We start from the raw sequence: 25007 nt of genomic DNA on the forward strand, positions 1-25007 counted from the left end.
GTCGCCACGATACGTGAAGCGTATCGTCCTCACTTCGCTGAAAGCAAAGCTCTCAATGCCCTCGCTTATTTCCACACACTTGGGCGGTCTGCCACGAGATGAGAGAGAGAGAGAGAGAGAGAGATAGACCCTTAAGGCCTCAAAATGCTTTTATATAATGGGGATTTCCCCACCGTGTCCCGTCTGCGTAGCCAAGTATGGCTTCAGTCAATCACCGTCTCGCTAGAGGTGAATAAAAATTTTTATTTTCCTTGCTGGGTCGCAGCCTAGCACTTTAAAGACGTGCAGACACTTACCCTCGGTCCCAGACTCATTTACGTTAAAAGGAATAATGCATAGTTATGGCCTTATCTGTTTCTGCGCTGAAGCTCGCCGTTCTCTTGCTAGATGGGAGTTTTACGATATCATTAACCGCCTTCTCGGTTCGCCTCCAACTTGTTTGTTCCTGCCAATATTGGTAGATATTGTTTTGTTAGTTTTCGGTACATGAGATTAACTGAAATTGCCTTTTGTTGATATAATATGATTATTATTTTCTGAGGCTCTCATACTGTACCATTCTGTCGTTATGGATCAAGCTGATGTAAGGTCCATAAAATCCGGACGCCTCACAAAGTAAAGCACGATTTCCATTTATTTTGTCGTTATTGGCGTGGTGACTCTAATAAAACATGTCCCAGGCGTGTATCCAAAGCAGTTCTCCGGAAACATCCAGAGAAGCAAAGATTATTATACAAGTAAATTTGTTTACTTTCCATTACGAATGTATAAACGTTTATTTCATTGTTGTCAACTCCTTAGAGAGTTGTTCAGTCGTTTCCTAACCTTGAAACGAATTAGGTTTGTGTATTGTTCAATGAAAGAACATAATACAAACAGTATATTTAAGTGAAACCACATAGCATCTGTTGTAGTTTGGAGATTATTTATGACATAGGGATGCCTTTCAAATTTACGACAGCTGCAGTTAACGAATATCGCGTGCGTTATCCAGCTCGGTGGATTCCGAATGCGCGAACAATTAGTGGAGTATTTCGAATGTTACAGGAGACAGGTTCTCTACTAGCGCTCGATAGATGAAGACGATGATGAGGATATTATGGAAGCTGTTCAATGCAGCCAGGGTAACAATACACGACGGATCTTCAACAACTAGGCATTTCACAATCTAAGGTATGGCGTACACTGAACTACAATAATCTGTATCCTTACCATAAATAAAAAATTCGTCATTTGCATCCAGTAGATCCAGCACTTCACTTGGAATAGTGCAACTGGTTAAGTACTAATTGGCAGTTACACAAATACATTTTACTTACTGATGAGGCACTGTTTACTCGAGATGGTATAAACAGTTTACATAACGAGCAGATATGTTCTGAAGCAAAACCACATTCAACAGTGCAACGCAATTTCCAGCAGCGATTTAGCATAAATGTGAGGTGTGATAAATCAACACACACTTTATTGGACTATTCATTTTCCCAGGACGTCTAACTGCCGAGACGTACTTGCAATTCCTTCAAGAAGAAACGCCCCGCTTGCTCGAAGATGTTCCACTTGCTACACGATTGCAAATATATTTTCAAGATGACAACGCGCCTCCACGTTTCACCAACACATTTAAATCAACATTTTCCCCGGAAATTGATTGGTCGTGGTGCTACACAAATGGATTGGCGTGCGGTGTAGCCACGCTGTCTGGGGCTCCTTGTCACAGTTCGAGCTGCTGGCCCCTTCGTTGGTTCGAGTCCTCCTTCGGGCATGAGTGTGTGTGTTGCCCTTAGCGTAAGTTAGTTTAAGTTAGATTGAGTAGTGTGTAAGCCTAGGGACCGATGAACTCAGCAGTTTGGTCCCATAGGAACTTACCACCATCAAAACCAGCAGTAGATTTTTATGTATGGGAATGGATGAAAGACATAATTTATGAGGATAAAGTCAGTATACCTGAGGCATTACTTGATCGCATTGCGAATGCAATTGACTAATTTAAGAACAAGACTGTGAAACTGAAACGAGCAACAAAATAGACGTGCAAATAATGGCATTGAACTCGATGGAGACTTTTTTGAACGTTTATTGTAAATGTATTGTCAAATTGTATGTACACTGTATAACTTCCTGAACACTGAGCTTCGTTTTTTCCGATTTAACTTGAATTCACATGTGCTATGGTATTAATAAAAGCAGATTATCTGACACATTCATACACTTTGAGCTAACGTTATTACTATCATTTTTCCAAAATTAAATTCTCTACAACCTCTGTTGAAAACTTTGTGCAATGGTCTGGAATTTAAAAAGCAAATTGGGCCAAGTAATTAATAAATTAAAAATTTTACTAAATTACTTATTTGCTTCTACGGGTTTTCTGGAAAACTGCTGCTGATACACGTCTGGGACATGTTTTATTAGATTCACCAGACCAATAAAATCAAAATAAATGGAAATCGTGCTTTACTTTAACCTCGTCCAGGTTGCGATGGCTTCATATTAGCGAAGTTGCTGAATTTCGGGCAAAATCTTTCATTATCCGTAACTCCGTAACTAAACATTTGCGGACATCAGTGTATATGAACTTTTTTTAGTTTTACTTGCAGAATAACATATTGAAATATTTGTATATCTTCGTTAATTATCCTGTATTGGAATACATACAAATCATTGACGACGTAGGATACAAATGCTGCTCTGAAATGAAGTGCAAGAGAGTTATTAAACTAGCAAATGACTTAAGTTGTCCACGAATCTCATTTCCAAGGTTCACTCAAGATCGTGTTTACATATTGACTGCAGTAAGAGGAGTGTGCTACCGAGACTGTCGTCTTCTAAATGTGAAGTGTGATAGTCAGGGCTGTGATTTCGACGTTGGTCCTTCGATGAATTCTGCGGTCATGCTGAAACCAGCAAAGTGTATGAAACCGTTTCGGGCGACCTCATCTGTAAGATGTCACAGGCTTAAGAGAGAGAGAGAGAGAGAGAGAGAGAGAGAGAGAGAGAGAGAGAGAAAGGCACCCAATGAGAGTTTTGGGTTAGACAACGGAAAGTCCTTCCGCCAGAACGAACCAACGTCATACAATTTCTACTGTAGAAGACAAATTATAAGAATAGTTTTTGAAACTGTGACGTAATGTTACGTCTAATGAAGGGGTCATTACGAAATACTAGTGGAACTCCAAGTATTCAGTACGCCTGCTGACCATCCGAATTCATGTTTCACGACATGAATTTGCTTTCCTCTTAACTCAACTGAAAGGCTTGGAGCAAGGTATCGTTAGCTTCGAAACCCATTGTGCAGGTGACGAAATGTGCCCTTAGGACAGAGCAACGCTATGGAGGGATATAACAGAAAAAAGAATGATGTCAGTGTTTTTTAAAGAGTGTCAGAACACATGTTACCGCATCTGAAATACTGTACGCTGACTACTTTATTTATTATTACTACTAGAAGAGTAAACATAACAAATGAGGACACTATAATGGATTTCGCGTTTCTCAAGTCAGACACGTTCCAAGCGTCTCCAAGTGCGCGATGCATCGGTGAATAATTCGTTAGACCCCAGCTAAAGCGCCAGTAGGCAGATAGATACTTTCACGTTCCCACGGCGATCTTTCGTCACTGCTCGCAGTGTACGGCGAACCAGTGCAACCACTTCCACTGGTTGACCCCAGAGTAGCTGTAGTTCAATTTTCAAATCATCGTATTCGACAGGTTTTTGATCGTTTCTCATCGATTCTGCTGTCACATGAGATGACAATATTAATTATCCACTCCTCCTTTTTATCCACATCTCCGGTATTTACGTTCCAGCGTTCGATGTGACTGAAGTCGGAAGTACCACAGTTACTTGCATGTTCGGTTTTGACAATTTTCTCTGGTTTTTGGCCCTACTAGTTACTCGCCGCCGGCGGACGGTCATTTTGCCACACATTCCAATAGATTATCCGTGACACAGCATTCTGCTTATATTTTTCCGCTCAATTGGAGCGATAGTTTCACAACAGTTCAAGATATAGTTCATAATTTCCTCAAATTCTTTGCAGAATCTGCCTTCTGTGTCTTCTGCCGGTTTCTTTATCCTGGCTTGGAAGGCGTTGTCCTTCTGTAGCAATATTTCCTTCTTTAGAATTCCGTTGGTCAGATAAGACAGTGTCTTTTCTTCATATTTTTTTCCGTCGATCTTCTCCAAAAACTGCCCGTACAATGCGTTACGGTAACACTCAGGCTGTCATTTCGACACTGGAGTGCAGCATTCCGGAACTTATTTGTTGTTCGGTGTACTTTGAAAAGCTTTCTGTTGTTGATTTCGATAAGACGTGTTGCTTAGCTGTATTTCACGTGTCAACGCATTCTTCTCTTCTTCCACTCCCCCATTTGTAAATGTCCTCTAGCACTTACTTCTCATTATTACACTTTAAGGCAAAAAATGAGGAGTCAGCAGCGCGTTGGTCCACCTCCGGCTCTTATGTAAGCAGGTATTCTTCTTGGCACTGATTGATGGCGTTGTTGGATGTCCTCCTTGGCTCGTTAGGTCGCAAATTTCCGAACTGGTTGGTTAGTTGATTCGGGGAAGTGGATCGAACATGGAGGCCATCGGTCCTGCCGGATTAGCGAAGGATGTGGAACGAAGTCAGTCGTGCCCTATCAAATGAACCACCCCAGCATTCTCCTGAAGCGATTTAGGTGAATCACGGAAATGCTATCACAGGATGGCCGGAACGCGTGTTTGAACCAACCATCTCAAAGCAAGTCAGTGTGCTAACCACTGCTTGGGGGAGCCTGCCCATAATGCTCCAAACGTTCTCAGTTGGGGAGAGATCGGGCGAGCTTGCTGACCATGGTGGGGTTTGGCAAACACGAAGAAGAGTAATAGAAACACTCACCGTATGGGGTTGGGCATTATCTTGCTGAAATGTAAGCCCAGGGCGGATTTCCATGAGGGGCAACAAAACGAGGCCGAAAATATCGTGGACATACCCCTCTGCTGCAAGGGTGCCGTGGATGCCAACCAAAGGTGTCCTGCTATGAAATGAAATGGCATTCAAGACCATTAGTCCTGGCTGCAGGACCTAGTGGCCGGAGACAGGCTGGTATCCTACCGCTGTGCGGGGCGTCCGGAAACACGTCTTCGATCGTTATCGGATCTCAGCGCAAGCTGGACTTGTCAGTGAATACAATTATACTCCCGCCAATGGGATTCCAGGCCGAATGTGTCCGACACCGCTACAAACTTGCTTGATGGTGTACAGGGGTCTACGGTAGTCGGCATAAGGGGCCCGTCGGCTCAGCCCCTTTCTGTGAGCTGCATATAAATGGTCGTTGTGGTCACTGAAGCACCAGTTGCACTTATGATCCATGATAATGATGAATCCGGAAGTCTGAGTGCCTCTGTGATGACTGGATAGTCCTCACGTTCAGTCGTATCTCCATGTCGACCGCTTCTTTCTTGATGCTGTGTTTGGCCAAGGCTCACTCTTCCCTCTCAATATTGTCGAATAGTAACATCGCTCCTATTCAAATGTCGAACGATTCACCGACTACTCCCCACCAGCTTCTATGAGCCCAAATACACGTCCTCTCTAAAACGTTGACATCTGCGTACGTTGTTCACGAGCCTATCTGCGAGGCACAGTTACTGACCAACTGAGTACAAACAGTGAATTTCGCAAAGAATTTATGACCTGGTATCGACATTCTCCCTGTTCACTATTCTTGCCAGCTGCGCCGTGAAACTCCGCTGTAGCGTCACACATTCGTGCTTCGTCCGCCAAAGCTTATAGTTATCGATTTTCCGTCGACACCTGTGTGGACAGCCGTTGGTGACCAATTTGTATAAATTCTTAGTGATGAATCCTTTTTATTTTCTTAGATTGTAATCATGTACTATATATACATAGTGTAATTGGTACACACTATTTTCGTAAGGTTGCCTGGGAGTGGAAGGACCAGGCCAAATAAGGGCTGATCATCATTCGTCCGAAATATTTTCATTAACATTTGCCAGCAGAATGACTTCATTAATTAGGCAATTAGGAGCTTCACATGTTAAGACAAAACTATTAAATTAAATAGAATTACTTAAAAACAGTTACGGATAATCGATAAACAATGTCTTAAAAATTTTCATTGAGATCGAATAACGAAAGGTTATAGCGTTAATTCAAATACTTACTCTCAACTCTCCAAAAACCATTCATAGGAACATGAAGTATGGAAATTTAAATATACAACAAATTTTCTCTTTTCAGAACTATGCAAATCTCGTGTGCCACTGGTTACTATTGCAGAAATGTTTACAACAGATTTTAATAAGAGAGACAAGACAATATTTCACCAATTAAAGCAACGTAACTATCTCCAAAGTTTATGAGAAATTAGTCTTCATATAGGTACACCACAAACATCTTTAGAACGTGTTTGATTAAAATACAACAAATAATTCAGGTTTACCTAAAAAAGGAGCTCATTAAAACGAAACAGAAAAAATTAAAGTAGCTCGATATGATACCGCCACACATCGGCCAATGTGATCCCAACGAATAGACCCGAAATTACTTAGGCTGGGCCCGATACGTTGCTCAACCACACTCCTCCTGTGCTAAGCATGCAGTGGAAACACGCCCCAAGGCACAAACATACAGTTATAGCATCAGGAAGAGAGAAGCAATATTTAAGTGAAACGAGTAAGCCGGCCGCGGTGGTCTCGCGGTTCTAGGCGCGCAGTCCGGAACCGTGCGACTGCTGCGGTCGCAGGTTCGAATCCTGCCTCGGGCATGGATGTGTGTGATGTCCTTAGGTTAGTTCTAGGGGACTGATGACCACAGCAGTTGAGTCCCATAGTGCTCAGAGCCATTTGAACCATTTTTTGAAACGAGTAAAACTTCAGTCATCACGTTACACGCTGCCAGCGTAGACAACGTTTATGACAAATCGCTAAAAGATAATAAGCAAACTGGCCAAGTCAACCACTTCCACTTGCATCTGATAGTAAAGAACTCCAATGGCCAACTGAGATTAAGCTTCAAATCATGCCAAGAGGGGGAAAAGATAAATACTCAACTGTCCTGCGGGACTGGAATCATAGATGGAATAAAGACGCGAACGATTGGCTGATGAACCTCACCAACGTAAACACAACCTAGACCTAGGATTGTAACCCACCAAAATATAAGGAACAAGATTAGCCCCAGTGCGGAGCATAAGCTTCCGGGCTCCAAATAACTAAAGAAAGCGACTTGGCAATTTATTACAGAAGGTGCTAGCCAAGATATATATTTGGAGGTGAAAATTAATGACACTGAACACAGAAGAAATTTATAAAAACCCCAATAATTTCAAATACGCAGTCAAGTTCTAAGTCTACGACTGCTACCACATGGAAGCTATTATGTTTGATACGTGCGACACGCTCTTCAAGTCGCTTGGCCAGACGCAGGAAAAGCGAAGAACCATAACAGTGCACTGAACCGCATCTAGTATAGAAGCAGTGGGACAAAACACGCGCAGAAAGCGAACCAGTCACAATTATCGCGGGTGGAAGGGTCAGTCTTTACGAAGGCCGTGTCGTCTCAGCACCGAAGCAACGAACTACAAGTAGCTTACCGAGCATACAAAGCTGCTGTGGGATGACAAACAGCAGAAAAACTTGAAACCACCAGGAGACGTGTGGGTGACGACTACCCACCGCTCTTCTCCACACATGGTCGGCCAAAGGAATAATGTGTCCTCTCCCACTCACTACCTGTGAAAAGAGGAGGCCTGAAGACCATAATCTTTCCAGGTGAAACACGTCTAAAATAAAACTGAAATAGTACCGGATGCTTCACTGACGTCTAATAGCTTCTCACCAGTTCTCATGATGTGTGTGAGTGTGCGTGTGTGTGTGTGTGTGGGGGGGGGGGGGGGGTATAAAACTCATTACATAACTATTACTTAAATGTGAAACGTGGAAACTTGCTATTTGCTGTACTCGACGTCTGGGGCACACACAAAAATTATTCCACCTAACTTCAGCCTGGCTTATGGGCGTTTGTACTGCTAATGACGCCCACGCATTCGGAACCCCCGTAAATCAACTGTACCTTTTGCGTTTCTCTGAACACGGGGAAATGTTCCTGAACTACATCGAGTATTGTGGGCACCTAGAAAAGAAGACAGTAAATTACATTCAGCTATCGCTAATGTTAAGGGTCTTTCATTAAACGCTGTTCATAAAAGTCCAGAAACACACAGAAAATCGCGAAGTTGATATCCATGTCAAGTTAACGGTGGTGGAGGTAGCAACAGACATAAATATCTTCGATGTAAAATTGATTCATAGGTGTACTAAACTTTGGAGGATGGATAAATATGAGTGGATTCAAGCGCTGGTTTCTCCTTAAAAGTATTCACACAAATTCAAATAAGTTAACTATGTTTTGCAGTTATTGTAATATCCTGCTGACAATGCCAATCTGAACGTAAAAATACTGTATAGTATTAGACTATTGTGAAATAATGGAACTGTAATCTATTTGTCGTGTCCATATCTTAACACAATTCAGATATTTTTCAGCCATTAATTTCCACATTTCATTTGATAATAGCATCTAATGAATAAAATTTTATTTCTTCGCAGGTACCCATCACCAGGGTACCACTCAGCGGTCAGGGGAAGATGCCAGTCGTCAATCAACGAGGGGAAATAGCGATCTACGCAACGGTCGACAAGTCTAAAAAGACGAACAAGCGCACCCGAGAAGCGGCCGTCAGCTCGACGACGCAAGATGGAGTCACACCTGCTGCTTTACCCACGACCGAACAACAGGCTTCAAAGGCTGACCCTGATGTCAACAATTACGTCAACGTCGACGGGGGCGTTTGTCAGGAAGACAATACCGATGGCAACAGTACGGTTCCCAGTTTTGACGCGACTAATTATGAAAACATCGACTTCGCCCAGTCACTTGAGTACTACGAGAATTCTCGGGATATCCTGTCGAAGGTTTCATTGGTTGCTCAGAGCGGCGACCAGAATTCCAGTGACAGTGCCCTTGATGACGGTATTCGAAATGGTTTGACGGAAGGAGCCGTGACGTTCTGCGCGAAATGTGGTCACGAGTGCGCAGACACTATTGCCGACCACTCTGACAATCAGAACGGTAGCAAAGTGAATCCCAGTGCTTCTCTAGCTACGTGTGAAGGAAAAGTTGCGAAACCCGACGTCGAAGACGATTATTTGATGATGGAACCGACGAAGAATGGGCGTGCGGGAGAAAGTGGAAACACCTTGGAGGCCGTCAGCGGTACGACGAATGGCAGCTTCCCAGGCTACCTCCCTATGTCCCCTATCACGAGTGTCAACTCGTCCAGTAACAAGATAGAGACACTGAAACTGCAGGTGGACCACAATTCCTTAAACTGCCCGTCGGTTGAGAAGTCTGTGAGTGTTCCCAGCCTGCTGACCGGTGAAATGGAGCGGTGCGTCAGGAGGTGCGACTTCTCGTGCCAGCGGGTGGTGTGCGGTTCTACGGTGACGGTGGTCCACCACCAACAGGTGTTCCACCAGCACCAACACTACAACGGCGACAGCCTGCGGCGACACCTGCTGACGCCCAGCGAGGAGGCGCGGCACCGCGGCAGCTTCGCCTACAGGAAGCGCTCCAGCTCGGCGGACTCGTCGAGGTACCTGGACGAGTTCGACGAGCGCGACGGCGCCGAGCACGACCGGCCCATCTCGACGTCGCAGTCCAACTTCTGTATCCCGGCGGCCCAGGACGAGCCGTCGCAGACGCCGCCCGTCCCGCCGAAGAGCAGTGCGCTGACGAAGCAGACCGCGAGTGTGGTGTGTGGTGACGGCTCGAAAGCGGAGGGTATAGTGTCGCCGTTGAGTGGCGTAGTGAACGTGACCAGTGAGCAGGAAGTGTTACCTAAAGTGCACAGTGCGAAGCGCGAGTCCCGGGTTGTTGTGGAACCGGCTGTCGAGGTTACGGAGTGCAGCACAATAGAGTCTACAGACAGCCCAGCAGCGGATTCGGACGCACCAGGTATGTCTCCTGCATTTATTGTATTGTCTTGCTCTACAAAGTCTACACTATATGCGTGGACGTGCGAAGTTATAAATATATATTTGACGATGCTGGTGCTGATGTTCCATTTAAAATTTGACGATGCCACTATGGCTGCAGTACAATAGAACTTTGTTTTTATAAAACAGATCTGATGATGGTCATTATAGACCGAAACCGGTAATCTGTAAACAAACAAAAAAAAAAAGTTTTTGACCACAGACGTAAATGAAAGGAAACTTATTATAAATACTAGATTCACTTTTCCTTTCTAAAAAGGAAAAAGGTGAGAAAATATATACACTGATGAGTGCAAACATTGTGACCACTTGTGTATACAGTTTTTGTAACTCTATCCTTTTATCTGAAGGTCTTGGGGACCACGGCCGTTCACAATTGTATGAAAATGAAACACCTACAGCCGTCTTTATGATCTTTTTTACTGTGTAGCTACCAGTTTAGGTACTTCAGTGCGCCATCTTCAGGCCTTATCTGATGCTGAAGGAGCTATCGCGAACCTATATACGCTCCAACAGTGGCAAACACAACTGGTCTATGCAGACTATCAGTAACCGTGAAAGTCCGCAGCTCGTGGTTGTGCGGTAGCGTTCTCGCTTCCCACGCCCGGGTTCCCGGGTTCGATTCCCGGCGGGGTCAGGGATTTTCTCTGCCTCGTGATGACTGGGTGTTGTGTGATGTCCTTAGGTTAGTTAGGTTTAAGTAGTTCTAAGTTCTAGGGGACTGATGACCATAGATGTTAAGTCCCATAGTGCTCAGAGCCAGAGAGTAACCGTGAAGGGCGGCCAGGGCGGCCGAGCGGTTCTAGGCGCTACAGTCTGGAACCGCGCAACCGCTACGGTCGCAGGTTCGAATCCTGCCTCAGGCATGGATGTCTTTGATGTCCTTAGCTTAGTTAGGTTTAAGTAGTTCTAAGTTCTAGGGGACTGACGACCTTAGAAGTTAAGTCCCACACTGCTCAGAGCCATTTGAACCATTTGTAACCGTGAAGTCAGAACACATGATGATTGCTGTGCTGACATCAGGGTTACAGATAGTCTGCGTAAACCAGTTATGTTGGTCACTAATGGAACGTATATATGGTTCGTGATAACCCCTTCAGCATAAACTAAGGCCTAAAGATGTCATACTGAAGCGCCGAAACTGTTAGCTACTCAATAAAAAATATCATAAGGACGGCATTAAGCGTTTCATTTTCTTAAAACTTGTGTATTAAGCGTATTGGTCCGCCTCCCTAATGCAACACGGCGACGACTCTGAATGACATGAATTTGTCAAGGACTTGAGAGGTTTCATGAGGTATGTGGAACAAGACATCTACGCCCGGTTAACGCAGTTCCGGTAAATTGCGGGCCAGTGGTGTGTGGGTGCGAAGCCGGCGCCCCATAGCGTCCCAGATATTTCATCAGCTTCAGATTGGTTAATTGGTTGGTTCTTGGGGAGGGACAAAACAGCGAGGTCGTCGGTCCCATCAGATTAGGGAAGGGTGGGGAAGGAAGTCGGCCGTGCCCTTTCAAAGGAACATCTCGGCATTCGCCTGAAGTGATTTAGGGAAATCGCGGAAAACCGAAAGCTGGATGGCCAGATGCTGGTTTGATATCAGCTCCGGCTCAAGTGAATTCCGCCAACGTGGTATGTGGCACCGTCATCAAGGAAGAGATCAAGCATGAAGTAATGAGGGTGGTCCCCAGTAATGTCCACGAAATCCACAGCTGCCATGGTGCATCAGATTACTAAAACAGGTCCTGTGGAAGCATAATACTCTCTCCACTAGCCTGTGATCGTAGCACGGTGTATCTTTCGAGCAGACGTCCGCCTCGATGGCGGTGTGTCACGACAAGACAATCGACATTGTGTCACAAGAAACCACTACCAAAGTCTTAATAAGTACGGTGATGAGACACTGGTGCGAAAGTTGTTACCGTTCGACAGCTAGAGCGATACCAGCGCTCCAAGCGGTGAGAAAGCAGACGGTCACATGCGTCGTAAGGATAATTCTTCTTCGTAATTATTTTCTGCTTAATTAACGGAGTAGTTGTAATATTTTTGCGTTCCATGCGTTAGTAAGTTACCAAAAGGCATGAAGTACGCTGAAATATGTGTAAAAACGGCCGTATAGTACTGATTCAATGACACAAACCACAACACATTCACGAAGAAGTACTTTCGAATATATCTATATTTTTGGCTTATTTCGCTGCAAGCAAGAGAATATAAACAAATTTGAGGCATCGGAAGCATATATTTTTATTGTTATGATGATAGCCACGTTGCTTGACACTTGAAACTTCTTATAGAGTCCAGTGATTCGCCCTTTATTACTCTTCATTCTATTTTCCAATACACGAATATTTTTGGAAGCGTAATTACTTTTGCTTCAAAAGCGAATTTATTGAAGATTCTTAGCGTTTGTGACTCAGATTAGAATCAATTGTGGATTTGCGTCTCCTATGTTGGGAAACAGTTCTATGCTTCTGGCGGTTTGCTGTCACGTCTGTGTGGTTTTGCCTCAAGCTACAGTTGCGGTGGCTTTTTTGATACGTTAAATAATGTACGTATTACACTCCATACACGTTGCACATTCACTGATTTGGGTGAAATTGTAGCGAACAAAACTCTGCTTTGTTGGATAGATATACGGCCTCTCTCTGTAAAAGGTCAGGGCTTCTGGTGTTGACTTTTGTTAATAAAGAAAAACGGCGTTAGTCAGTAAATGTCTGTGCATTACAAGAGAATCGTAAATAAAATCTCCTGTAAGGCAACGTTTCATATCTCCCAGGGGCCTTAGGAAATTAAATAACCACACACCTAGTGTAATTTTTTAGTTGCTGTCGAGTTTTATGAGACTACATACACTCCCTATTGTAAAAATTATATTACAAATCAATATAATCATTAGTATTCGCATTCACACAATATCATATTCAGAAGTGTCACTTGTTGACCGCTTGAGTCGCTGCTGAAGCTGGAAGTAAAAAAAAAGGAGACGGGGTGTCGCGACTGTTATGCTGGACATTGCTATTACATTGATCCAGTGTCCATTTTCCATGATCCCCTCCCCACGGCAATCGTAGTTGACTCCGCAGCAGACCACCTACCCGTGTTTCAATCTTGACACAATGAAAGTCTTTGGGTCAAGATTGAAACACGGGTAGGTGGTCTGCTGCGGAGTCCAATGATCAACAATGTGCTTTGGATGGTGCGTTCCGAAACACTTCTTTCTGTGGCACTGTAATCATATCTGCCACAAATCGCAGCCCATCATGCGTTATAGTGCGGGGCAAGCCTTCGAGGGCAAGCTTTCGACCTTCATATGGTTCCACGTCCTTCAAACACTTCCCACAGGTGCTCACGTGTGTAGCTCGCGAACAACGACTAGCTACGCCGTTCCAAGATGCTAGTTCTCAGGCGCCGTGCCAAAGCGTTCTGGCCTTACTCGAAGTCTCTTTTTCAGTTGATTTCGCCATGCTATCGAGTATCTTCTCTTCTCGGTGAGTCACATAAGACTAATGCTTTTATTTCGTCAACGGTTCCTGGTATCGAATCGAGGTTTTCGGTATTGTGGTAATTTGTCGTAAGGTCTAATGGGACCAAACTGCTGAGGTCATCGGCCCTGAGGTTTTCGGAAAATGATAGTACGCTAAGGGCATGTACTCCTGTACCCATAGAGATATTGAAGAAAGTTCAAGTATGAAATAGGATGAGTACAGAGGTATAAAACATGCAAATGTTGATGTTGAAGCTCTCCACAAAAAAATCCAAGAAGTGAAAACTGGAAAGCAATGCGGCCAGAGTCACCTATACCGCTGAAAACACCGCCAACCGAAGCTATCATGCGAGGCTTCGTCGTTATATGTAGCAAAACAGGACTACGCTGCTAAGATAAAACTCATTTCCCATACGACGTAGATGCAGGTTCAACTACGATTTTTGTATTTGGAACTACGGCAATGCTAGTTTCAGGCATATCAGGCGGAGCTTAGCAGAAATGTGTCAAATGTGTGTACGTTACTTGGTTTTTGCGAAAATAACTACAGTGTTGTCATGCAGTTTTCCATTTAAAACCTCGTTGTTGCTTACTTGCCAAAGCCGAAACAGAAACGTCATTAATTTATACTTCACAATGATAAACAGCCTCATTTAAGGAGAATCGGAAACTACCGTATTAGTTTCCTTAGATTCGAAAAAAACCTGGCCTGCCTTTGCGTGGAGACTACTGAATGTTTCTTAAAGTAAACCGTCTGCTTTCGCGCAAATGTGTCTATAAATAGTATTCGTAATTGTAATTAGAAGGAATGTACATAAAATAAACTACACAGTTTATTCATAATGTCACCCACAAGATAAGTACTTTTCTTAACGAAACGTCGTTTTCCACTTAACGTAAGTATGTGCTCAAATTGTTTACCATCGACTTCAAGACATATTTTCTGTCGCCGTTCAACAGATAAGTTAACAGATGAAAGTACATTGGATAATATTCCGCTGCTCGCTGTGGTGACTCGACGGCGTATATCGTCTTGGGTAGTTGGACGGCGGAGAGGCTTCGTAACAGACCGCATATCTGAGTGCTCGCCATAGAAATCAAGAGTGAGTCAAATCGAGAGAGCTGGCCAGCCATTGTACTGCAGCATTCCGTGCTACCCAACGGCAAGATTTTTTTTTTATTCAGTATTCGCGTTGCTTTTCCGGGTGAGTGGGATGGGCCGCCTCTTGTTCGAACCATATGCACAGTCGCTTATTGAGTGGTACGTCTACTTGAAGAACAGAATGTTCGTAGGAAAGTAGGCATACGATGCCGGACGATAGGTTTTCGCTTCTTACTGTACCTGACGAAGCCAAGGTGGCTTTTCAGCTGCCCAATAGTGTACGTTACGTTACCTCACCGTGGTTCAAGAACGTTACTTAGTCATTGAAGTACATATTCGGAAAATACTCAGTACCGTTCTCCAAGCGGTGCAGAGCAGCCAGTAAAATTCTATACAGCTGTCGTAATCACCTGATGTAGATTCAGATGGAATATGTCTCAATGCGAATGACGCTGGTCTGGCTGGTTCGACATTCCTTCGCAAAACGGCTCGTGGCACCATTCGCAGTATGGAAGTTGTATGTCTGAATTCTCCTCGCTGTGTACATGTCTGCATGCAGGCGATTTTGTAGCAGAAATTACCTGTCTGCAAATGGTGCAGTTCCTTCTAGTTTTGCAGTGCTGGCAAGTATACAGTCTAGAGATTGGATTCAGCGACGTAGCCTGGCATGAGAGCGTTTACATCGCAGTAGCGGTTCTAGTCGACTGGCATTTTAGTTTTAGAATATTTCTCACATTCTTTTACGAAGAGTTTCAGCCTCAACATGAACAAGCGTTATATCACTTTACTCGTCTTTTCAAGCTCTTTCGAGTATACCATTCTATTCTAAAAAAATCATGCTTACTTCAATATCTTGATGGAGAGGACTTTTTATCACATACCAAAGTACATGCCCGTTAGCATACTATCATTTGCTGAAAACCTAGTTTCGATATCTGAAACAGTTTACGAAATAGGAGTGGTTTTCTGTCTTATGTGATTATATATTTTCATTGCCCGCAACGACACCAAGTGACAGTCAAATCTGACAGTAGGAAGTGAGCATAATGTTTTGGTTCATCAATGTATATTTCCTTAAAATCTGAATACCTAATTTGTTTCGAGATTTAAGAGTTCCATCTTGTGTTTGTGTGAATTGCTTGCTTTTGAACCTCAGGTTTTCTCCGTTTGATTAGTTGTTTATATTTTTCTCGCTCCAACCGAGTAGTCAGTTCTGCTTTGCACACGATGCTTCAACGAATGGCCCAGCTGGATCTTTCAGATATTCTTATGCAATTACAATATAAGATGTTTTGAAATTTACATACTTATTTTTTTTCTTTCTGTTCTTGCCAGGGCGAACAGAAAGAGGATTCTCAGATTCTCAGTTCTTTTAAAGCAAATCTCAGAGGATCTGTACGCTAGATTAGGGTCCACATGCTGAATCCACATGTACCCACTCGAGATGTTGACCACATATGAGGCATGAAATGATTGACGAAATCATAAGAGACTGAACTTGCATCCAAACGAGAAAAAAAACGAGAGCCTCAACAACAAACTTTAATAGCATATAAAAAGAGAAATTTATCATTACGTTTACGATAGCACGAGATTTTCGATCTTAGATGCCGCTAGAGGAAGATAAGCTTTCTAATTTACACGTTCTCATGGTACCAGATTCAGATGGAAGTAAGAATCTTTCATGAGCAATACAGAAGAAGAAATGCACATCTGATATAACTGAATTCGATAATAATAATTTTGCTTCGGATAAAAGAAAATGAAGTCAGCCTTGGCGAAATATTTTATTCCTATAGTGAAAGACCATTTCATTATCTGCGACCCTCGCCGTTCACTGATAAATACTTTCGTAAACGAGCAACATAAAGACGTAGTGCTGTGTGTGAGCTGTCCTTGGCATATGACTACTTGTCGATAAATGTCTATGCCACGTGACCGACCGAATTACACTCTGTAGCAACACAACACTTTGCAGTAGATAATGATATTGAAATGCAACATTTAAGAGCATACAAAGTAAATGTTAGGGTCACCACGGGATGCTAAACATTCAGTTTATAAAAGAGAAACAGGTATGCTTCAATAAAGATTATTAAACTGAGTAAGGGAGCACATCCTGTGTGCTGCCCTCACTTCCACATTATCTTAACTAGGCCATAAAACAAGCAAAGAACATTCTTGAGTACACAGAGTAGTCAGTAACAGTCAGAAAAGGCTGTGTGTTGCGGGAGAGTTGTGCTGAGGTATAATTGTTGAGAAAAAATTCAATACCTTGCGCCGTTACCGAATTAATTAGTTTCGTAGGTAACCGATCAGGTCATCGTGCGCGAAAATAGAAAGATTTCCAGAGACGGTGTCACCAAACATGTTCTTCTTTTGATTTTCTAAAATTGAAAAAATGTAACTTTTGCTCGCCTGGCTTAAATATATCACTTCCGAAATGACACATTTTAACTGTAATGATCATTTGAACAAGTGGTAACTCACGGACCCACGGATGCATTATTGCAGTTTAGTGGCTGTTAGTGCTTAAATATGCGCGCTCAACAACCTGACTGGCTAACTTCAATGCTAAATAACTCGGAAACGGCGCAACCTGTAGAATTTGTTTGGTAACAATAATTTCTCAGCACGTCCTCCCCTGCAATAAACGATAAGCTTTTCAGACAGTTTGTGACAACCACCACGACAATACAGACAAATGGCGGTGTATTCATTTAAAAGAAACTTCTATATTATTTCCAACGTTACTGTTGTAGCTTTACACTATTAAGACGCAAGAGACGTTTGGCACAAATAAGAAAGTAAAGCACTCATTTCTCTTACGGCTCTCTCAGAAGCTCCTGTTCTAACGGATTTCTAAACCTTCCCTGTTTCAAGTGGGATGGAAATTTCTCTGATATGATAATTCCTGTGGTTCATGGTGTGGGTTCCTGTAGTCATGTCCTAGTTCATGAACCACGGCCAACGTATGAGTGGCCAACTAAGTGGTCCCGACAGTCGGGATACCAGTTACTTTGGAATAAGGCTGGACATCTCGGACATATTCTGAGTCGTGGTCACCTTTGTGCTCATACGGCAAAGACTACCAAATCCACCGCTTAGTCCCTCAACCGTTAGGGGTAAAACTCAATGGGACTCGGGGCAAGTAAGGCTAGCAACCTGCTTCCCTGGTACTTTAAATATGATGCTGGCAACAATCAGAGCAAAATGCCTCTGACCTTTGGAGGTGACAGAGTCCCACCTCTAACTGACAAACCAGGGACTCCTAAGATACGACTTGGCAAACAAATGGTAATGAGATGGGGAGCTATTAATATCAATATCTGGGAAGAAGGTAGAGCTGGCAGAGGCTGCAAGTAAGATGGGGCTGGACGTTTTAGCTGTTAGTGACATTCGGGTAAGGGGTGAGAAAGAAGAGGAAGCGGGAGAATACAAGGCCTACCTGTCAGGAGTCAAAGCAGGAATAGCACAATCGGGTGTAGGGCTTTACACCAGGAAAGAAATGGAACGAAGCGTAGTTGCAATAAGGTATGTAAACGAACGACTGATGTGGATAGATTTGACAGCGTCTAGCAAGAAAATTAGGATTGTGTCAGTATAATCACATTGTGAAGGGACAGATCAAGATAAGATGGATAGTTTTTATGAGGCACTCAGTGATGTAGTTGTTAGAGTAAAGGACAAGAACAGTGTTCTGCTCATGGGTGATTTTAATGCCAGGATTGGAAATCGAACAGAAGGGTATGAAAAGGTTATGGGTAAATTTGGAGAGGATATGGAGGCCAACAGGAACGGGAAACAACTCTTGGATTTCTGTGCCAGTATGGGCTTAGTAATCACAAACTCCTTTTTTAAACATAAGAACATTCACCAGTATACTTGGGAAGGCAGGGGAACCAGATCTGTCATTGACTATATAGTAACAGATCAGGAATTCAGGAAGGCTGTGAGGGACACACGTGTATTCAGGGGATTCTTTGATGACACTGATCATTATATAATCTTCAATGAAATTGGGATTGTGAGGCCGAAAGTGCAGGAGGTCAGGTCCATATGTAGGAGGATAAGAGTGGAGAAACTTCAGGGTAAAGAAATCAGGCACAAGTACATAACAGCGATCTCAGAAAGGTACCAGTTAGTTGAATGTAGTCAATTACAGTCATTGGAAAAGGAATAGACAAGGTACAGGGACACAGTACTAGAAGTGGCTAAACAATGTCTTGGAACAGTAGTGTGTAAAAGTAGGATGAAGCAAACAGCTTGGTGGAATGACACAATCAAGGCAGCCTGTAAAAAGAAAAAGAAGGCGTATCAAAAATGGCTACATACTAGAACCCAGGTAAACAGAGAAAGTTATGTTGAAGAAAGAAACAAAGCCAAACAGATAATTGCAGCATCCAGGAAGAAATCTTGGGAAGACTTTGGAAACAGGTTGGAGACTATGGGTCAAGCTGCTGGAAAACCATTCTGGAGTGTAATTAGCAGTCTTCGAAAGGGAGGTAAGAAGGAAATGACAAGTATTTTGGACAGGTCAGGAAATCTGCTGGTGATTCCTGTGGATGCCTTGGGCAGATGAAGGGAATATTTTGCTCAATGTAGGTGACAATACGATCAGTTATGTTTCAGATTTCGAGGTAGAATGGGATACGGATGATGATGGAAATAGGATCACATTTGAGGAAGTGGAGAAAATGGTCAATAGATTGCAGTGCAATAAAGTAGCTTGGGTGGATGAAATTAAGTCGGAATTCATCAAATACAATGGAATGTCAGGTCTTAAATGGCTACACAGGATAATTGAAATGGCCTGGGAGTAGGGACAGGTTCCTTCAGACTGGACAAAAACAGTAATTACACCAATCTTAAACATGGAAACAGAAAATATTGTAACAACTACAGAGGTATCTCTTTAATCAGCGTTGCGGGTAAAATCTTCTCAGGTATTGTTGAAATGAAAGTGCGAGTATTAGTTGAGGACCAATTGGATGAAAATCAGTGTGGGTTAGGCCTCTTAGAGGTTGTCAGGACCAGATCTTTAGCTTGCGGCAAATAGGCGTTATGAGTGGAATAGGGAATTGTATCTATGCTTTATAGATCTAGAAAAGGCATATGACCGGGTTTCTAGGAGGAAGTTATTGTCTGTTCTACGAGATTATGGAATAGGAGGCAAACTTTTGCAAGCAATTAAAGGTCTTTACATGGATAGTCAGGCAGCAGTTAGAGTTGACGGTAAATTGAGTTCATGGTTCAGAGTATTTTCAGTGGTAAGACAGGGCTGCAACCTGTCTCCACTGTTGTTCATATTATTTATGGATCATATGTTGCAAACAATAGACTGGCTGGGTGAGATTAAGATATGTGAACACAAAATAAGCAGTCTTGCATATGCGGATGATTTAGTTGTGATGGCAGATTCGATTGAAAGTTTGCAAAGTAATATTTCAGAGCTAGTTCAGAAATGTAAGGACTATGGTATGAAGATTAGCATCTCCAAAACGAAAGTAATGTCAGTGGGAAAGAAATATAAACGGATTGAGTGCCAAATAGGAGGAACAAAGTTAGAACAGGTGGACGGTTTCAAGTACTTAGGATGCATATTCTCACAGGATGGCAACATAGTGAAAGAACTGGAAGCGAGGTGTAGCAAAGCTAATACAGTGAGCGCTCAGCTACGATCTAGTCTCTTCTGCAAGAAGGAAGTCAGTACCAAGACTAAGCTATCTGTGCACCGTTCAATCTTTCGACCAACTTTGTCGTATGGGAGGGAAATCTGGGTGGATTCAGGTTACCTTATCAACAAGGTTGAGGTTACGGATATGAAAGTAGCTAAGATGATTGCAGGTACTAGTAAGATGGGAACAATGGCAGGAGGGTGTCCACAATGAGGAAATCAAAGAAAAACTAGGAATGAACTCTATAGATGTAGCAGTCAGGGCGAACAGGCTTAGATGGTGGGGTCATGTTACACGCATGGGAGAAGCAAGGTTACCCAAGAGACTCATGGGTTCAGCAGTAGAGGGTAGGAGGAGTCGGGGCAGACCAAGGAGATGATACCTGGATTCGGTTAAGAATGATTTTGAAGTAATAGGTTTAACATCGGAAGAGGCACCAATGTTAGCACTGAATAGGGGATCATGGAGGAATTTTATAAGGGGGCTATGCTCCAGACTGAATGCTGAAAGGCATAATCAGTCCTAAATTATGATGATGATGATGATGATGATTCCTGTTTCTTTACACATTTGATATTTTCACGCAGTGATTTCGTACTACGACTGATGAACTAAATCGCAAATTGCCTTTCCTGTCCGTCCGAAACACAAGTCGTTTCCTTGAGTACCGATCTTCCTTGGGTTTTCGACCATTTCAGAACAGTTTTCCAGTAACACGGTGCACGGTCGATACTGGTGGTTGTTGTCACAGTTATGATCAGTGTGTTATCGTCTTTATGTTTTGAGAGCCGTTGTAACCACGTGACTGGAATGCGCAATAGAGAGCCGTTGCTTAACATTTTCGCCTCCAAGGTGTTAACCTGGGTTAGAGGACATCTCTGTCGCTGTTGTAACTCATCGCCTCGACTTTGTACTAAGTCATTATGCGGTCATGTTCCAAATGCGGGAGCGTCCGCGAGGCTATGCGGTCACGTAGCCTATATTCACATTTCAAGTGTTACGAGAGGTAATCATCTCGCAGTCTGTACACATATCAGTTTCCATTTTATATTGTACATTACTGGTAACGAAAAAGCATTGTCAATGGTGCACTCTTGATTTTTCTTGGTCTTCTGTTCGATGCGGCCCACAACGAATTCCTCTCTTGCACTAGCCTCTTCATCTCAGAGCAGCAGTTGAACGCTATGGCTTCAACCTTTTTGTTTGATCTGTTCCAATCTCCGTCTTCTCTTAAAGATTTTATTCTCTACTGCTCCCTGTAGACCCTTTACGTCCCTGTATGTATGTCCCATCATTCTGTCCCTCCTTCTCGTCAATGTTTTCCGCATTTTCCTTTCCTAGAGGTTTTGCGGCGAACCTTTCCATTCCTTATCAAACCAGTCCACCTAATTTACAAAATTCTATATCACCACATCTCGAGCTCTTAGATTCTCTTTTTTTAGGTTCAAATGGCTCTGAGCACTATGGGACTCAACTGCTGTGGTCATAAGTCCCATAGAACTTAGAACTACTTAAACCTAACTAACCTAAGGACAGCACACAACACCCAGCCATCACGAGGCAGAGAAAATCCCTGACCCCGCCGGGAATCGAACCCGGGAACCCGGGCGTGGGAAGCGAGAACGCTACCGCACAACCACGAGATGCGTGCTCTCTTTTTTTTTTTTTTAGGTTTTCCCACAGTCCGTGGTCCGTGATCACTGCCATACAATGTAGTTTTCAAACATACATTCTCAGATCATACAATGTAAACTTTCACGGCCGGTATTGTCTTCACTTAAAATTTCCGGGCTGATAGGCCGTGGTCGAAGTAGAAAACTGTCTCCTAACGTTTCGTCTCCGACTGCGGGAGACATCTTCGGAGGTAAAGCGGCGAACTGCGAAGAGGACTCGAGGAGGCGCTGATTATATAGGCAGTACAGAGGGCGCCACTGTCGATCACGTGGCGTCGGCTATGAGATTGTCTCTGGTAATGCCAACATTCTCGATTGAATGTAATCGACCGTCACGCTTGCGGTGCAACGCTGACATCCAAAATTTTATCCAGTTTAACACCTTCGTCTTTCCTGTTAAAATTATTACGATGTTTATCAATCTCGATAGCCTCTCTATACAAGCGTGCATAATAATACGAGGTTTTTGATATGACGCTCGTCTCGCTGAATTTTATTTCATGATCACCTTCCTGGTAAACTTGTTCCGCTACGGCCGATTTATCCGTGTGACCTAGGCGGCAATTCCTCTTATGTACGACAAGACGGGTGTTCACACTTCTCTTTGTAGTACCGATGTAAACCTGTCCACAACTACAAGGAATTTTATATACCCCCGGTGTAGTCAAAGGGTGCCGTGCATCTTTTGCCGACCTTAAAAATTCTTTTACTTTTATTTTACTTTGGGCCATAAGGTGTATAGAAAGCCCACACATACTGATCGTTATCTACACAAAGATTCAAACCACCACCCTAGACAAAAAAGAGGTGTAATGAAAACATTGGTAGACAGGGCGCACAAACTTTGTGAACCTGTTAATTTAAAAGATGAGATTGAACATCTACGGTCAGCTTTCGTGAAGAATGGCTTTTCTAGCAAGGATATAGATCGAGCACTTCGCTCTAGGCAGAGAATCAGGAGTAACGACGAACAACAGTCGTCCAGGGGCAAAGTATTTCTTCCGTTCATTAGCAAGGTCACAGATCGCATTGGGAAAGTTTTAGGCAAGTATGGGGTGGAAACTACTTTCAGACCTACTAGGAAAATAAAAGAATTTTTAAGGTCGGCAAAAGATGCACGGCACCCTTTGGCCACACCGGGGGTATATAAAATTCCTTGTAGTTGTGGACAGGTTTACATCGGTACTACAAAGAGAAGTGTGAACACCCGTCTTGTCGAACATAAGAGGAATTGCCGCCTAGGTCACACGGATAAATCGGCCGTAGCGGAACATGTTTACCAGGAAGGTGATCATGAAATAAAATTCAGCGAGGCGAGCGTCATATCAAAAACCTCGTATTATTATGCACGCTTGTATAGAGAGGCTATCGAGATTGATAAACATCGTAATAATTTTAACAGGAAAGACGAAGGTGTTAAACTGGATAAAATTTGGATGTCAGCGTTGCACCGCAAGCGTGACGATCGATTACTTTCAATCGAGAATGTTGGCATTACCAGGGACAATCTCATAGCCGACGCCACGTGATCGACAGTGGCGCCCTCTGTACTGCCTATATAATCAGCGCCTCCTCGAGTCCTCTTCGCAGTTCGCCGCTTTACCTCCGAAGATGTCTCCCGCAGTCGGAGACGAAACGTTAGGAGACAGTTTTATACTTCGACCACGGCCTATCAGCCCGGAAGTTTTAAGTGAATACATTCTCAGAAATTTCTTCTTCAGATTATGGCCGATAATAGCGGGCTACCCTTGTCTAGGAAAGCCCTCTTTGCCTATGTTCTTTTTATATCCTCCTTGTTTCATCCGTCGTGTATTATTTTTCTTCCAAGGTTGTATCGTAAATTAACTTCGTTGACATTGTGGCCCTCCAATCTTTCTCTTCAGTTTATTCATATTATCATTTCTGCTACCACTATTTAATTTCATTTTCCTTCGATTTACTCTCAGTCCATATTTTGTAGCCATTAGATTGTTAATTTCATCCAACATATACTGTAACTCTCCATTGAACACATCGTGCAGCTCTTCTTGACTTCCACTGAGGAAAGTAATGTCATCAGCGTACCTTATGTCCGCCCCCTGTTGCTGAGTGGTCAGCGCGACAGAATGTCAATCCTAACGGCCCGGGTTCGATTCCCGGCTGGGTCAGAGATTTTCTCCTCCCAGGGAGTGGGTGTTGTGTTGTCCTAATCATCATTTCAGCCTCATCGCCGCGCAAGTCGCCGAAGAGGCGTCAAATCGAAAGACTTGCACCGGCGAACGGTCCACCCGACGGGAGGCCCTACCACACGGTCTTCTTCTTCAGCGTATCTTATCATTGATATCATTTCTCTCTGAATTTTAATCGCACTCTTGAACCTTTCTTTTATTTCCGTAATTGCTTCTTCGACGTACATGTTGAACGATAGGGGGGAAACGCCACATTCCTGCCTTACACCATTTTTTAATCAGAGCACTTAGTTCTTCGTTTTCCGGTTCACAGTTCCCTCTTGGTTCTTGTACATATTGTGTATTGCTAGTATTTTCCTATAGCTTACCCCTACTTTTCTCAGAATTTAGAAAATCTTACACCATTTGACACTGTCGAATGCGTTTTCATGGTCGACAAATCCCATGAACGTCTCTTCATTTTTCTTTAATGTCGCCTCCGACCGCAACGTCAGACTGCCTCTCTGGTGCCTTTACCTTTCCTAGAACCAAACTGATCTTCATGTAACAGATTCTCAATTTTCTTTTTCATTCTTATGTATATTACTCTTGTCAGTAACCTGCTTGCATGAACCATTAAGCTGATTGTACTGCGGGTCTCTAACTTCTCTAACTTCTCTATCCTTGCTGGTTTGAGAATTACATGGGTGATCTTCTTGCGAATGTGTGAAAGTATATCTTCTGTCTCATAGATTCTACACGCCTACGTGAGTCGATATTTGGTAATCTGTCCACCTACACGCTCTCTGCTCTGCGCCATCAGTGGAATTCCCAATGCCCTCTTAATGCCGTCAC

The 25007-nt window shown here is 43.3% G+C and overlaps 1 protein-coding gene across 1 annotated transcript in view; it reads left to right on the forward strand.

Annotated features, from left to right (window-relative positions):
- The window catches only part of LOC126235523 (uncharacterized), a 436836-nt gene that overhangs the window by 348195 nt on the left and 63634 nt on the right, over positions 1-25007 (forward strand). Inside the window, exon 12 of the mRNA XM_049944241.1 lies at positions 8619-10026. Within this exon, the coding sequence (XP_049800198.1) occupies positions 8619-10026 (1408 nt within the window). The remainder of the gene's footprint in view (positions 1-8618; positions 10027-25007) is intronic.

This window comes from Schistocerca nitens, chromosome 2, assembly GCF_023898315.1.
Source record: "Schistocerca nitens isolate TAMUIC-IGC-003100 chromosome 2, iqSchNite1.1, whole genome shotgun sequence".
Classification (NCBI taxonomy): Eukaryota; Metazoa; Arthropoda; class Insecta; order Orthoptera; family Acrididae; genus Schistocerca; species Schistocerca nitens.